The sequence below is a fragment of the Lepus europaeus genome, chromosome 1 (assembly GCF_033115175.1).
Source record: "Lepus europaeus isolate LE1 chromosome 1, mLepTim1.pri, whole genome shotgun sequence".
NCBI lineage: Eukaryota > Metazoa > Chordata > Mammalia > Lagomorpha > Leporidae > Lepus > Lepus europaeus.
In genome coordinates, this window is record NC_084827.1 from 126,189,964 (window position 1) to 126,207,155 (window position 17,192).

Sequence of the window (17,192 nt, forward strand, 5' to 3'; positions counted from 1 at the left end):
TATTTTCAGCACACCCTGGCTTAGAAGTTTGGTTCTACTCATATCACACATGGAAATTGCAGGGAATGAGACTTTCAAGTGATTGGCACAAGCTCTAAGGGACCCTGCTGGAAGAAGGAAGTACAAATATCACTTGTACCCCATGGTCCCTGGGGATCTCACTGCAGCTTGGGCAATGAGAATGTACATTAGGTTCAAAAGAATAACCTCTCTCCTAGCCCTAATTCCTTTTATTAGATATTTTTTAACTAAGCATTAAACAGCACAAATCAAAAAGCTAACGTACTGGCCAGAGTATAGGCCTGTAATTTAATGCAGCTTGGATGTGAGTGCATAGATTCACACATATACAAATACACGCACACGCACACACACACACACACTCCAAAAAGAACAGAAACAAAAACAACTTACACATTTCACTGTCCTGTAAACTACAGCATTTATGGAAATACGTATCTGTTAAAAATAACCCCCCAGTGCACATGCATACATACTTTCCTTTCCTGGTCAATACAGCAAGTCCAATTTATTATAAAAGAAGAAAGAAAAAGAGAGAGAGAGACAGAGAAAAAGATTTCCACCAACAGGTTTATTTAAAAGGAAGCAAATTAAACGGAACTATAGTGACAACAGCAGATATCTAAACAATTCACCTTCCTAATGCTGATTAATACATCCATTTTAACAAATCAAATGCGTTGCCAAAAGATCAATGCTACTGTTCATACCCCAATGGCTACTGGTTTCCGCGAGCTTCTCAGTCAAACAAGATGTCCTTTCCTCAGCTCCTAACACTATTTATTTTGCTTCCTGCCAATCTTGAAAATAATTCATCTTGTGTGTTGTTTCTTGTAAATGCTTCCTGGTGCTTGATTGCTCTGCCTATGTGGCATTGATTTCAAACTGCCATTTTACCTTTCTAAACATTTAGGACTTTCTACGCATGAGGAGAATGCCCACAAGGCAAATGAAAATGAGACTGTAATTAAATGAGTAGAATATGTTTTACAGTATATCCAGCATTCTGTCTGTACCAGAAGTCTCCTTGCATCCAATACCGCCTTCCCAATCTGGGTGCAGAACAGTAAATTAACATCTGGAGACTCCAGCAAAGAGGCCCCAGTATCAGCATGTTTAATGGATTACTATTGCAAAGGAACAGCTTTCCCATAGTTAGTGAAATAGAAAACATATATTTAAGGACCTACGCCCAGGCCATTAAAAGGGGGGAGGGGAGATGAGAGAAAAGCAGAAAACAATAGAGAAAACAGAAGTAATATCAGTTACCACATGAGTTTTGTAGTAAACAATAGAATATGACGTGCAATAGTGCAATTTTCCTTTGCTAGTCCAACAATACAAGTCTCAACAGGAAGTCCACCGAGGTTACTTTCTGCATTTCAGGAGTTAGTTGCGGGCTTGCCGGGGGTTGGCGCTTCTGCCAGGCTTCTGACTCTGAGTGGAATCGCTAATGCTGGAATCGCTTTTACTCAGGCCAAGATGACGGAGCTTCATATCCCAACGCTGTGAAATTTAAAATGAACACAGTCACGTGCACATCTCACCAATGTCATTTCTGTGTGATTCTATCAGCACCCGCTTTGCCCTGAGGTCGCTCATCCCCACCGTGGCCAAAAAGACAGCCAAGGTGAAGGGCAGCCCTCCCAGCGAGCGCACATAATGGATGGAGGGGTCCTGCACCCCCAGCAGCAATGACTGCCTCGTGGGTTTCTGCCAGGGCGTCTGCGGGGGCCCAGACAGAGCGCATCCGCTGCAGGCTGCCCTACAACTGGACGGGGTTTGGAGTCAATGGCAAGCACAAGCTTGAGAGCTGGGGGCCATGTAATGGGGCACAGGCATCAGAGCCCACCAAGGCACCCTGAAGAAGGTCTGGTTCAATGCCCAGTGCCAGGAGACCTTCCGCATGATCCAGCTGTACCCCTAAGACCAAAACCAGGAAAGGGACACCAAAGGACTCGAAGCCATACTGGGAAGGCAAGGCGCCCTGGCTTCATCTGGGGCTGGCCCACGGCCTCCCTCCCGCAGGCCCAAAATGTAACCTACCAGCACTTTTTATCTATGCTTAGCTTCATCAGTCACGCTATGTGTCTTCCTTATCCCTCCCCCATGGGACAAGGGATTCTGGTAAGCTTGAGTGCCTCCCCAGGGGGTTTGATTCCCAGCACCCACTTTGCTTTTCTCCACCATAAACTGTTACTAAGAAACAAACCAATTTTTCCAAATAACATATTTTTAATATTAAAAAAGGGGAAAAGTGGCCGGCGCCGTGGCTCAACAGGCTAATCCTCCGCCTTGCGGCGCCGGCACACCGGGTTCTAGTCCCGGTCGGGGCACCGATCCTGTCCCGGTTGCCCCTCTTCCAGGCCAGCTCTCTGCTGTGGCCAGGGAGTGCAGTGGAGGATGGCCCAAGTGTTTGGGCTCTGCACCCCATGGGAGACCAGGATAAGCACCTGGCTCCTGCCATCGGAACAGCGCGGCGCGCCGGCCGCAGCGCGCTACCGCGGCGGCCATTAGAGGGTGAACCAACGGCAAAGGAAGACCTTTCTCTCTGTCTCTCTCTCTCTCTCACTGTCCACTCTGCCTGTCAAAAAAAAAAAAAAAGGGGGAAAAGTTGCTTATATAGAGTATATTAATAATGTTTTCTTACGCTTATGTTGCTCTTCCAGGGACCACACTTTAGAGGCAAAGAGCTGGCCGGCGCCGTGGCTCAATAGGCTAATAATCCTCCACCTTGTGGCACCGGCATACCGGGTTCTAGTCCTGGTCGGGGCGCCAGATTCTGTCCCGGTTGCCCCTCTTCCAGGCCAGCTCTCTGCTGTGGCCCAGGAGTGCAGTGGAGGATGGCCCAAGTGCTTGGGCCCTGCACCCCATGGGAGACCAGGAGAAGCACCTGGCTCCTGCCTTCGGATCAGCACAGTGTGCCGGCCATTGGAGGGTGAACCAACGGCAAAGGAAGACCTTTCTCTCTGTCTCTCTCTCTCACTGTCCACTCTGCCTGTCAAAAAAATAAAAAATTTAAAAAATTAAAAAATAAAATAAAAGAGGCAAAGAGCTAATGTCAGATGGCCCAAGCTAATATTCAAACTCTGTCACTTAACATACAAAGTTTCCTGAACTTACTAGATCCCTTTTTAGTTTATCCCATTGGACTTAATCAAATATACTCATAAGAATGCTTTAAAGATTGAAGGAAAATGTATAGAGTAATTGGTATATAAATATTAGCTCATATTATTCTTCTATTATTCATAGTGATTCTTGTTTTTAGCATACTTCACTCCACAATCTTATTGTTTTAATATTTAAAAAAACTGAATCTCAGTTCCCCAAGGCAGTCTAAATATCTTGATTGGAACAATTTGCTATAACAGAGACTTAGAGAAACAACAATTTGCATAAAAAAAAAAACAAAAAAAGGTATTTTAAAACCTGACGTACCTCCTGAGAGCAAAAATCAGCTGAAAACAGTAACTCTGATTTTATAAAATAACAAAAAACTAATAGCCTCCAGAAAATTCTTTTTTATATCCTCAAATTGACTAGAAAACTAAAATTAGAATATAAAGAACATCAATAATGCTGGCTCAAAGAGATTTTCCACCTAAATCCTTTAGCCAGGGGTATCTGCATCACAGTTAATAATTGGTGGAGCTGCTGGTTTGTTTCTTCCCATTAGCATATTTATGGATTTAGCATACAAATGACCTTGCCATAATAACTGAGTGTCCTATAGAAAGCAATTTGAACCATGGTTGCCTTACTAAGAAAAAGGACAAATAAACCATGTGTCCTGTCAACAACATGATGATTGTTATTTTGATACCAAAGGAGAAATAGTAAGGCTTGTTACATGCTTTACAGCAGGGACATTGAAAGCTCTTCGAACTCTGACAGGAATTTAGGACAAATTCCTGTTCTGCATTAGCCTGCAGAAAACCAAATTAAAAGGACAATAAGAGATTCCATGATACTAAAGAAGAACCACTTTTTTTTTTTTTAAATAAACATGAAACTAATTGAAGAGAAGTACAGAGAATGCCCACAAGCCTGCACTTCAAATGCATCCCACTTTTGACAAATACATTGGGGGAAAAAAGAAACATACTGGAGGGTAGTTTTTTTTCCAAAAAATAATGCCCTCTACATTTCTGTAGGTCACTTAAGCCCAAATGTGTCTGCTATGTCAAGTGCCAGATGTAAAATATAAACTGCCCAGGGGTGTTTAACTTACCCTGTAAATGTTTCCCAAGCTTTCCAATTCACAGAAAAGGAAGAGGGTATATTATGTTTGGTACAGTTCCCACTCCCCACCCCCACACATCCTTTTAGAGTCTTTGTCTCCCTATGCATTTTCCCCCACATTCTCTGCTTTGAAACAGATTTGTTCAGTGCAGGAAATTAAGAAATGAAGATTTCTACAACAAAGCAACTTACTGTGATTTTTTTTTTAATGCACCAATCCCAGAACATACCAGCCATTGGCTTTAAAATAGATACATTACTGATCTAAGGACCTAACATGGCCAAGTCGCTTATATACACACAAATGTGGCTGCACATTGTACATTGCAATCAGGATCTACACATTGGATAACACTGGTATTTTCTTAATGTCTGTTTCTTCTTGAAACAGAACTGGAATTTCCTAGCCTCTCTTGCAGCTAGGAATAGACATGCACTTAGTCCTGACCAGAAATCCTAAGTAAAAGTTTCTAGGGGCTCTTGAAATCCCTTTTTACCACATTTTTCTCTCTACATGAAATATAAGTGTGATTCTACAGGGGAAATAGCCATGTTGTAACTTCCAAGTGAACATGGATATGGAAGCAATACCTTTAAAAGTGGTGGAACAATAATGCTAAGAGCCTGGAGTCCTTGTGAAAATGTGGAACTTTCCCTGTCATGGGAGTAGCTATTACCAGCCAACTATAGTTAGATCTCTGATACACATTCATGGAATTCACTTCTTAAAAGAAATCAACATTAGGGACAAATTCATTCCTAGGAGTATTAAGTATATAAGTACATGTATATCAACTTTGAATATTTCTCATGTAGTTGAGGGCAGCTATTTTGTTTAAATGACAGCTGGCTTGTTTTCTACTTTCATTTTCTTGGTATGGCATTGTCTAAATATAAAATATAGGCTTACCTTAACTTTTTTACCAAGTCGATCCTTCCATTTCTCAGCTATAGAGCCTTCCACCAAGAGTAATCTGCATTTTTTAAAAGAAAGAACCATTTCTAAAACATTGAAACACATTACTGAAAAATATAATGGTTTAACTAACTTTTAGAACACTAATTCTGAACCATTTGAGAGCCATGGAGTTCCTTAAGAAACAAATAAATTAATGATCCCTCTCCATAGAAAAATATATAACTCAAATCACACACATATACTTTTCTATTTAATGTATGTATGAAATTGAGAAACCCAACTAAAACTTATCTGTAATCCCCAGGAATGTAAACAGAGCTCAAGGTCAGAAAACACAGTGAGAGCAGAGTAGGCAAAGAAATTATTCGGAATCCTAAAGCAGTGAATTACCTGGAGCGTTCCTCATCTTCATAGCCCATGATGATGTACTCCTCATTAACACTCAGTGGAGGGCACAGGCAGCCAGAGCTGGTGTAGAGGTTGACGTTATCCCTTGGAATGTTTACCAAAGAAGACTTTAGTATCTCCTTCACCTCCACTACTGCAGTCACATCATGGCACTTAGTCTTTACTTCTTTAACTTTAGCCCGAATGACTGGGATAAAAGACAATAAAGCTGATATGGTAACGTGACATACAAAAGTGCCCTGTTCAAAGAGGACAAGCACCTTCCCTCAAGTCCATCCCCAGACGCTTGATGCTCGATGAATGCAGAGAAGAGACAACCAGATGCTTTTGTATTACACTAGTGACATACTAAACACCAGAACTGCTCCCAGTTAATGCTCATCTCTGACTCCCTACCAATTTGTGTATACCCACATATTTGTGTGTGTGCACATGTGTGTGCATGTGTTTCTTTTAGAGAAATCCATTTAGATCATCAAAGGTAGAATGAATAATCTCATGTAATTTTACTCCAGAATGTTATCTTGGATATGCATATGTGTATGTGTGCAGTTCTTTAAAAAAAAAAAATGTGGCTTAGCAGGTAAAGCTATCAGCTGCAATGGAGGCATCTCCTGTGGGTGCCAATTTGTGTACCAGCTTCTCTACTTCCAATCCATCTCCCTGCTAATGCACCTGGGATAAGTCCTTGGGTCCCTGCCACCCAAATAGGAGACCCTGATGAAGCTCCCAGTTCCTGGCTTCACCCTGACCCAATCCTGGCTATCTAAGGAGTGAACTAACAGATGGAAAATATCTCTCTCTCTCTCTCTCTCTCTCTGTCTCCCCTGCCCCCATAACTCTGGCTTTAAAATAAATCTTAAAAATAAAATTTTTATTTATTTGAAAGGCACAGTGACAGAGAAAGGAATATACACACACATACATAGGGAAAGATGGAGGGACAGAGAGAGGAAGGCAGAGAGAGAGCGAGCGAGCGAGCTTTCATCTGTTCATTTACTCCCCCAAATTTCCGCTACCGGAGGGACTGAGTCAGGAGCTCAGAACTCCATCTGAGTCTCTCACGTGGATGGCAAGAACCCAAGTACTTGGCCCATCATCTGCTGCCTCCCAGGTGTATTAGCAAGAAGCTGGATTATAAGTGGTGATAGAACTCGATCCCAGGAGCTCAATATGAGATATGAGCATCCTGAGTGTTGGCTTAACCTGCTGTGCCACAACACCCATCCCACGTGTCTATGGTTCTAATGACTGTTAACAGGAATTTAAACTATATTAATTTCACTTTATGTAAAGACCTCATACTCAAATATGTTTTGCTTCTTCATCAGAATTCTTCTATCAGGTCTATTAACAGATTCTCTCAAGTTGGGAGTCTCTTTAGTGTTATAAGGTTATTCTATGTGGGATGGACATTAGGTGACAAGATTAAGATACCACTTGGGGTATCTGCATACTATATCAGAGTGCCAGGGTTTTATTGCTCGCTCCTCTCCTGATTCCAGCTTCCTGCTAATGCACACTCTGGGAGGCAGCAGGTGATAGTTCAAGTACTTGGGTCCCGGTCATCTACATGGGAGACATGGATTGCTTTTCAAGTTCCCAGGCACTTGAGGAGTGAGCCAGCAGATGGGAGATCTCCCTGTCTGTCTGCTGCCTATCAAATAAACAAACTTTAAAGAAAATATTTTAAAGAATTCATATAATAGTAGCAACTTTAAAATAAAGTCCTGGATGATAGTGTTGCCAAATGTGTCCGCAACCTTTTCACCTTCTTCACCTCGGCTCACACTTCAGATGTCAGTTCTTTCCTTCCTTTGTTTCAGGACAGATTATCTTTTCCTTTTTTAAGATTTATTTATTTCTTCGAAAGGCACATTGACATAGAGATCGAAAGGGACAGAGAGAGAAAGGAAGAGAGAGAGAGAGAAATTCTTCCATCTGCTCAATCACTCCCCAAAAGGCCACAACAGCTGGAGCGGGACCAAGCTGAAGCCAAGAGCCAGGAGCTTCATTCAGGTTTCCCACAAAGATGCAGGGCCCCAAGCACTTGGGCCATCTTATGCTGCTTTCCTAGGAACAAAAGCAGGGAGCCAGATTGGAAGCAGAGCAACCAGGACTCAAGTTGAGGCTCACAAGAGATGCCAATGTCAAAAACAGCAGCTTAGCCTGCTGTAGCACAATGCCTCCCCTGGTAAATGAACTTTATAAAGAAGTTTATAAAAACTGAGAAAGAGTAGAAAGATCAACTAGGAAGAAGCCAATAGCATTTGCCCAGGTACCCTCACTGTTCTAGTTCAATAGTGATGCATGTTACCGAGAGCAAAACAAAATTTTTTTCTTAACTGAGAACCTTGTCTTTATTTTTTATTTATTATTTTAATTTTAAATCAAATTAAATCAAATACACAACTTTCATGTAGGCTAATCCTCTGCCTGCGGCGCTGGCACTTCCGGTTCTAGTCCCGGTCGGGGTGCCGGATTCTGTCCTGGTTGCCCCTCTTCCCGTCCAGCTCTCTGCTGCGGCCCAGGTGTGCAGTGGAGGATGGCCCAAGTGCTTGGGCCCTGCACCCCATGGGAGACCAGGAGAAGCACCTGGCTCCTGCCTTCGGATCAGCGCGGTATGCCAGCCGCAGCATGCCGGCCGCAGCGCCATTGGAGGGTGAACCAACGGCAAAGGAAGACCTTTCTCTCTGTCTCTCTCTCTCACTGTCCACTCTGCTTGTCAAAAAAAAAAAAAAAGAACATAATACTATTCCCCACCCTACCCTCCCTCTTACCCATGTGCCCACCTTTCTTCCTCCTCCCTCTCCTATTCCCATTCTTAATTTTTATAAAGGTCTATTTTCAGTTTACTTTATACTCGTAAGATTAACCCTACACAAAGTAAAGAGTTCAACAAATAGTATGAAGAACAAAAACATTGCTCCTCAACAGTTGAGATAAGGGCTGTAAACAATCATCAAATCTCCAAATGTCAGTTACACTCCTGTAGATTACCTTTTAAGTACTCTATTAGTTACCACAGATCAGGAATACTTGGTAAAATAAGCCAATCCCAAAAAGGCAAAACACAATTTATCTAAAGGAACATGGTTTTTGCAAGCTTCTCAGGAATATCTGCAAACCACTTTCATCTGAACAGTTTCTCATGGATCTTAGGAGCTTTGGACTACAAAGGTGGAGGAGGGGAGGGAGTCATCCATGAGAATACAAAGCCAGGGGATAAACTATTCTTCTGTCAGCGCTTCAACTCTTACAGAAACTTGATGACGCTGCACCAGCTCAACACACATACTCATTCACTTTTAAAACCTCAGAAGAAAACTACTTTTGCTTCTCAGGTATTTCAGCCTTCGGAGAATTAGTTCCTCAAGTAAGAGAATTTGCAGCATACAAAACATAACTGCCTGGCTGGCCTTACTTGGTTCCATTTGCAAATGGAGTCCCTTTCCTATCCGTGGTCTCTCTAATCTGTATTTTAACAGAAGATAAGATTGCCTTTTGAAATGTCATTTGGGAGAAACAGATGATAAATTCTCAGCCCCAGCTAGCAGGCATTTTTGTGTGTCCTGGCTTAAGTGAATGTGCTTCACGCATCCATCAACCATTAGAGATTAGTGAACTGTGCAAACGTTCTCAAACTAATGATTTATTTACCCAGTGTGTCTACTATTTTCATTAGAAATTTTTAGCACATGTACCCACTCCAAAATAAATATCTCTCTACAAGACCTACTTTATTATGCAAGTAATTTTGTTAAAGCTCAAGAGTTTTTAATGTAATTAATCTGAATGAGGCAGAGGTTTTGTCTGAATTACCCATGGCTCTCACCCTCGCGTTGTTTTCTTAATAGATACAAATATATAAAATAAAAATCAACCTATTTTTGAAATAGGAATATTTCCTTTTTTAGCTATTTTTCCTTCTATTCCATCGTTCAAGGGCATGCCTTCCTCAAAGAAGTTGTAAGTCGGTCCACACAAATGATAAGCCTTAAACTATGTGCAACCCAGTTTATTGGTTGGCTTTGAAAAAGAAAGCTGTTGTTCCTTTCCATTAATTGTGACACATATCCCATTTTAGTTTACAGTATTCACCCAGCTACTTCCTCTAGGATTTCTCCTTCTCTGCTATGACGACTAGTATTTAGCTTTTAACAAAAAGAACAGCACCAACTACTGCAGCACTAAGAAGCTAAGGTAAAAAGTGGTAAGTAACATAGAAACAAGTGAATTGCCCTAATACACAAATTTTACTGTGTTTTTAGTTTTAGTATAACTATATATAAAAGTTCATATAGCAGCTTTCAATCTTAAAAAGCTAACCTCCTACCAGCTGAGACCTCCCCTTTCTCTGAGGTTTTTCACATCAATTTGTACAGGAATGGTCTTCAGATAAGCAGCCCAATCATTTGACTTCTTAGATAAACATGACCTTCCAACTTTGGAAAATGTGTCCATCACTGGCTAAGAGAAGCTAGATTCCTTTTAAGATGAGTAGTAAGAAAAAGAAAACAAAAGTTGATGTCATTGAAGAGAAAGTTAGGAAATTAGGTACATTTATTTTAAACAGATTTGACTTCACTAGGAATTTCCTACTTTATGTTTTTAAAACAGAGTATTTTAAAAAATATCAAAGAGTACTCATATAGAGTCTTGCACATTTCTCTCCTTCCAGTTCCCAAAAATGCAAAATTATAAATAAATCTGCCCTATAAATCCTATGTCCTCTGCAATAAGGCCTGTAACACAGTGCTCTCCTTTTCATAAAAAATTCATCATGAAAGTCTACTTATATTTACTCATTGAGTCAACATCAGATTTGCAAGTCTTTTGCAGCAATAGTAACATGACCTTCATTAATCTCATAGAAACTAGCAAAAATCACAATAAAATACCTACAGAATACAGTAAATATTGATTCCTCCATTATCTTATCTGCTGGAAAACTCCATTAACTATCCCATCTACATTTGATGGTGAATATTTATGACTCTGAGACACATCAGTACCCAAACGAATATTAGGAATGATTAAAGGAGGTTCATCAATCACGGATAAAATCAGGATAATAGCGTATCTTGGGGTGATGTTGTGAAAATTAAATGAAGAATTATACACAGGGATCCCCCAACACAGTCCCTGGCATGGAGACAGCATGCCTTTTCATTCCTCAATGCAGCTTCTCGGCTACATTTGGATTGGTATCTCTTTAATTAATGTTCAGTTTATCAGAACGTCACATTTTAGGTCAAGCTAGATACCAAAACATTCCCTCAACTGAATACCAGAAACTTCTCTAAATGTTACTTTCCAACTTTGGGAATGTTTTCCATGAGATTGACTGAAGAAGCCAAGTTTCCCTTTTATAACCATTTCTTGTACATCAAAGTCCTCTTCTGTTTACTCCAGTGAAACAGAGCTCACGGTCCCTGCAGCTCTAAACATGAGTTCAAATCCTCCACAGCCTCCCAGATATAGCGGAGTCCCAGCTGTCTTGAACTTAACTCTATATACTTAATTATACGCTTCTAAGATACCAACCACGTATTTAAGAATTCTGCCAATGTGAAACATTTTAATTTTTTGCAACAAGGAGGACTAAGCTTTCAAAATTGTCCTTTATTCATATTTAAGCCTTATTCTTATTTTCATTTACATGTGCATGCATACAAAAACACAAACACTCACACCTTTCTTAGCATAGCAGTTTATCAGGCAACCATGAAGTTATCCTTACCATAGTTATAATTATTCCGGAAATAGGTCTTCTGTGTAGCTCTAATAGGCTTGCATTTGCAGCGTTCTGAAAAACACAGTTTTGTTATAAGAAAATTTTTATGATTAGCTTTCTGTTGTTCATTCACATGTTTTGTAAAGGCTAAATCTGAATTTGATGGTGATCTCTTTCTCTTTGAACTGCAATCCTGTTTATCCTTTCTACATATCTTCTTATCCGATATCAGGTCCTACTCCCCAACAGATCACCCAAATCCTGAAGAAACCGTGTTCTCCACATGCATGAAACAAAGTGGAATGATTGCCTACTGAGAGGCAATTTGCTGCTTATGCTCAGGTTATTGGTACATTCATGTGGAATAATACACAGGTTTCATAGGCTTTTGACAAATTACACAGCACTCCTCCAAATATGAGTTCCTGGACCTAAAAGCAACTCAAGGAGATGAGCAGGTATTTTAACAACACAGGGAACTTAATGAAGTTTTTAAGAAAAGAATCAGTGAGTCCTTTCTGATGGTGGAATAAATATCATTTCACTCAATGATTTTTTTGTGCCTTTTGGAGGAAATTACTATGTACATATCTTGAAAAGAGTAATTCCATGTTTTAAAAATGTCTGGAAGAGGGGTGGGCGTTTGGCTCAGCACTTAAGTCACTGCTTGGGGTGCCCACATTCCACACTGGGGTGCCTGATTTGAGTCCAGCTCTTCTACTTCCAATCCAGCCTCTTAAGGCATCCTTGGAGGCAACAGATGATGGCTCAAGTACATAGATCTCTGCTACCCATGTGGGAGACCCAGACAGAGCTCCTGGCTCCGGGTTCTGGCCTGGCCCTGTCCTAGCTGCTGCTGGCATTTGAGGAGTGCACCAGAGGATGAAGGATCCCTTCCCATCTCCTCCTTCCTCTCCCCTCTCCCCCTCTTCCTCGTTGTCTTCCAAATAAAATGAAAAAATTTTTATAGAACAAACCTGTATGGGTAGAAACCAGAACATATATTTTATATACATATAATAAAAGTTCTAGTTATCTCAAAATGTGATAATGTAGTACCAGTAATTTAAAATCTTGAAAAGTGGGTTATTATACCTTCTATAGAAGAGCTGCCAGGATTATTTAGCTAAGAAACACACATCTTAAACAGATAAATTGTCAGCAGTTAAAATCAATATAAAAATTCAACGTAACACAATTACTTTAGAAAATATTTTATTGGGCCGGCGCCGTAGCTCAACAGGCTAATCCTCCGCCTTGCGGCGCCGGCACACCGGGTTCTAGTCCCGGTCGGGGCACCGATCCTGTCCCGGTTGCCCCTCTTCCAGGCCAGCTCTCTGCGTGGCCAGGGAGTGCAGTGGAGGATGGCCCAGGTCCTTGGGTCCTGCACCCCATGGGAGACCAGGAGAAGCACCTGGCTCCTGCCATCGGAACAGCGCGGTGCGCCGGCCGCAGCGCGCTACCGCGGCGGCCATTGGAGGGTGAACCAACGGCAAAAGGAAGACCTTTCTCTCTGTCTCTCTCTCTCACTGTCCACTCTGCCTGTCAAAAAAAAAAAAAAAAAATATTTTATTGTATGTAAAGATTTCCTTAAAAATAACACCCTGAGAAAGCTTTATTATAAGTTAAATTGCATGTGTTCCTTCTGTTTGACAGAAGGGAAAAAGAACATACAAATCAGAGAAAGGAAGCCAACAAAAATGTCTTGTTTAAAAAGTGTTTTATGTTAGCATGAAGATCAATGAAGCCCAGGAGCTTTTGTTGACCACTAAATATTGTATTTTCCAATCAAAATAAATCTTATGTCCAGTTGAAACTGTAAATGCTAGTTGTTCAAGTGGCAGCTCTGAGACAGGAGTGCCATTCCTACCAGCTTTAAGTCCTAGAAAGAAGCATCTCTACTGGGGACCAGTGGCAGCAGCAACTGTTGCTGTCACCACGAAAGAAGTGAGTTTGGCAGCACTGCACACAGCACCTTCCCTGTTCAACAATTTTTAATAGCTTTTCTGTATATAGTTAAGATGGCTCAGGGGCTGGCTCTGTGGCACAGAAGGTTAAGCCTCCACCTGCAGTGCTGGCACCCCATGTGGGTGCCAGTTCAAGTCCCAGGTGCTCCACTTCCTATCCAGCTCTCTACTAACCTGCCTGAGAAAATTGCAGAAGGTTGCCCAAGTCCTTGGGCCCTTGCATCCACATGAGAGAACCAGAAGGAGTCCCAATCTCCTGGGTTCAGGAGACTAGTTGTTGTGGACATTTGCAGAGTGAACCAGAAGGCAGAAGATCAATCTCTCTCTCCAAACCCCTCTCTGTAACTCTGCCTTTCATATAAATAAATCTTAAAAAAAGAAAATATAGCAACTGTAGCAGGCATAGTGGCACAGCAGGGTAACCTGCTGCTTGGTATTCCCTCATCCCAAACCAGTGTCAGGTTGGAGTCCTGGTTACTCCACGCTTCTGATCCAACTTCCTGCTAAAATGCCTAGGAGGCAACAGATGACAACCCAAGTACTTGTACTCCTGCCACCAAATATGAGACGCACACATGGAGGTCTTGGATCCTGGCTTTGGCCTGTCCTTCCCCTGGCTTTTGTGAGCATTTGGGAAGTAGACCAGCAGATAGAAAATATCTCTGTCTCTCTCTCTCTCCTGGTCATTCTACCTTTTAAATAAATACATATTTTAAAATAGATACAGCAACTTTCACTGACTGGAGTCTATTTTTTGTTACTACCCATTTAACTTTGTTTGAAGCATAAACAAATGGATTCCATAAAATACTCCTAACAAGAGGTTTTTTAAAAATTATATGTTAAGGTTATTTGGGAAGATTTTCAGTAGGTGTTTACACAACTGTGTATACAAATATACATAGAACTATTACCTAATAGCTAATAAGCTAAGCAATTACACTCTGAGGACTGAATTTTGCTCATTTACAATGTGCCTATCATTCCTACTAGTGGTAGTGGCTTACCACTTGCTCTTATATATGAGGCCCTCTCCAGGCCCCAATCCCTAATTTTTGCTATAAGCAAATATCTGTCTAGTTTAAGTAACTAATAACTCACTAACAGTAATGAGGAGGAATGAACCTTTATACATACAAGGCTCAAAAGTCAAAGAACTTCCTTTCACTTATATACACTTACTCAACCCAAATGTTCATATCTGAGGGTACTCATGAGGCATATCTTAGATGAACAGATCCCAAGCATTATCCCTCTTCTAAATTATTTTGACACACATTTACAAATATATAGATCCCAAAACCTAAGAAGGTTGAAATTGCATAGAGTTGTAGAGAAATACACTGCATACATTATTTACCACATTTTTGTGCCTAGCACCCTAAATTTGACTGTAACTTAATTTTTCTTTATAACCAATAGTTAATTTCTTGACCCCACTTTTTGTTGTGTCAGTAGCCCTACCATCCTTTCTGCTTTAATTGTTAGGAGTCTTCCTCCTGATGCTTTCCAATGGTACAAGATTTTAAAATTTTGTTTTCTACAGTGTCAAATGAAATTGTTGTACTAAAATCATTAGCAACTGATTTTCCTGCATTCTAATGTTGAAAGCTTAAAAAGAGTCTACACTGGTGTTTCACCTAAGGAAAAACATACATGAAAGAATTAAAGGAGTTGGCTCTGACATAGCCTAAATCATGACAAAGAGATCTTCAAACATGGGCAAAGTTTTAATATTAACAATTTGTTCACATCAAATTCTAGTATTAAATATAAAACAATGAATTTGGAACAATGCAGCACCATACCCCAAGAGCAACCAGGGCCACCACCAGGAAACTGTCTTTGGCAATTTTTCCTCATCCCTTCACTCTCCCTGCTCCACTCTTTAAGGGACTCTCCTAAAACCAATTATCTCATACTATCTCTACTAGTAAAACAAGACTGTTGACTGTCATAGTACAAAATAAGTGTTTCGCTCTAGTGCAGAAGTGAGTTAGCAAAAGTAAAAGATGTCCAGAGCTCCACAGAACTTAATCTGCAATTCAGGGGAGATGCCCCAGTGTACACAGCGGGGTCTGGGCAATGAACAGCCTTGCTGTCTCAACAGTGAGACATACAGAGCTCAGAGGGGAAAATGATCATATTCTCTTTTATTCTGTTTTGCTCAATAAATAGCTTCATTCATTGAAAATACATAAGGATAATGGTAGTTTTATATGGCTTTACAAGTTCTAAAGAATTTTTAAATTTATAATTCTGATACAATTATGGAGTTTGATACTCACTGCAGCATCACTTTATAATGCAACCTTGTCTGAGTTCAATGGGATACAACTTTCTAATTAGCCCTGATTGTTTTTTCCTATTGAATTCTCTTGACTCTGGTTCAGAGCTCTAAGACTATAATTAACTTTACTAGGTTCTAAAATCCTATAACATTTCATGCACCATGACCTTGGAATACTATCTTTGAGTGGATATTTTTCTGCTTTTCTAGGGAAAGTTCTTAGATCTGTGCTTAGGATCTGTCCCGAAGTAGGGGGAAGAGGGTGAAAGAAAACATAAATTCTACTTATGTCAGAATTTTATTGTTAATCTTTCAAGATGGACCTTTGCTAATCAGATCACAGTTTAAATAAGTTTTAACTTGTGCCAAAAGCATTGTAGGTCATATATCCCAGCATTTGACCCACTGAAATGCACTGGTCCTCTCCCTCCATAGGAGCTGATCAGAACAAATTTTAAGGGGTATAAAGTACACATTTTATGATTTCAAGATCTAGATCCTTAACTGTGACCTCTTTACTGATATCCAAATCTATATTTTCAACTGTTTATAAAGGGTATCTATGGGCACATACATCCTAAAGTAATTTAAACATCTGTTAATAGTTATCACATGATGAATTCTTCTTTCTTCTATAGAAACAATAGTGTCCTCTGACATAATGACTTTGAGATATTCATCCTTCCCTAAAGGGGAGAAGGCAAAGAGAAAAGTACCAACATTGGTTGAACTTTTTTAGACACTTACATATTAATGTGTTCGTTCTATAAATATGTATTGGCTATCTGCTACATTCCAGGCTAACAGGTATGTAGGATGAACAATGGGCAACAGAAACAGAAGAGGATACAGCTATTGAACAAATACACATAAAACAAATTATAATCACATTGACACATGCTAGGAAAGAAAAGTGCACTGTGTAAGTGAAGTGAGAACATGTAACCTGATGACCTAATAAATTAGTCTAACCTGAAAAGTGCTCTGATTATATTTATGCCAGAAACCTGAAAGCTGAATTGCTTTCATCTAGGCAGGACCTAACCATTATATGTAAGATGGAGAAGATAAAAATCATACAATTCCTAGAAATCTGATTATATTAAATGGCACAGAAATAAGCAAAGCACATTGCCGGTGATAGTGAACTCTTCTGATTTTTTTTTAAAGAGATCTTATTTATCTATTTATTTGAGAGGTAGAGTTACAGACAAAGAGAGGGAGAGACAAAGAAAAAGGTCTTCCATCCACTGGTTCACTCCTCAAATGGCCGCAACAGCCAGAGCTGAGCTGAGCTGAAGCGGGAGTCAGGAGCTTCTTCCACGCCTCCCACATGCGTGCAGGAGCCCAACCACTTGGGCCATCTTCCAGTGCCTTCCCAGACCATAAGCAGAGAGCTGGATCAGCAGAGGAGCAGCCGGGACGCAAATCAGCGTCCATATGGGCTGTGGCGCTGTAGTTGGAGTCTTAGCCTATCAGCAACCGGGACAGTTAAGTCCTATTGTCCCTTAGCTAAAATGCTTTATTCTGATGCTGATTATGAATGATCTTTGAAATTCACTATAATGTTAAGATTTGCATGTTGAATACAGATATTTGGTAACT

General features: G+C 40.5%; 1 protein-coding gene across 1 annotated transcript in view; it reads right to left on the minus strand.

The window, feature by feature from the left end:
- Nucleotides 1-225: 225 nt before the first annotated feature.
- FRZB (frizzled related protein) overlaps nucleotides 226-17,192 on the minus strand; it is a 42,747-nt gene continuing 25,780 nt past the window's right edge. The window contains exons 3-6 of the mRNA XM_062201001.1: nucleotides 11,337-11,402; nucleotides 5,576-5,780; nucleotides 5,177-5,240; nucleotides 226-1,527 (exon numbers count right to left, since the gene is read on the minus strand). Of these exons, the coding sequence (XP_062056985.1) occupies nucleotides 1,411-1,527; nucleotides 5,177-5,240; nucleotides 5,576-5,780; nucleotides 11,337-11,402 (452 nt within the window). The 3' untranslated portion in view covers nucleotides 226-1,410. The remainder of the gene's footprint in view (nucleotides 1,528-5,176; nucleotides 5,241-5,575; nucleotides 5,781-11,336; nucleotides 11,403-17,192) is intronic.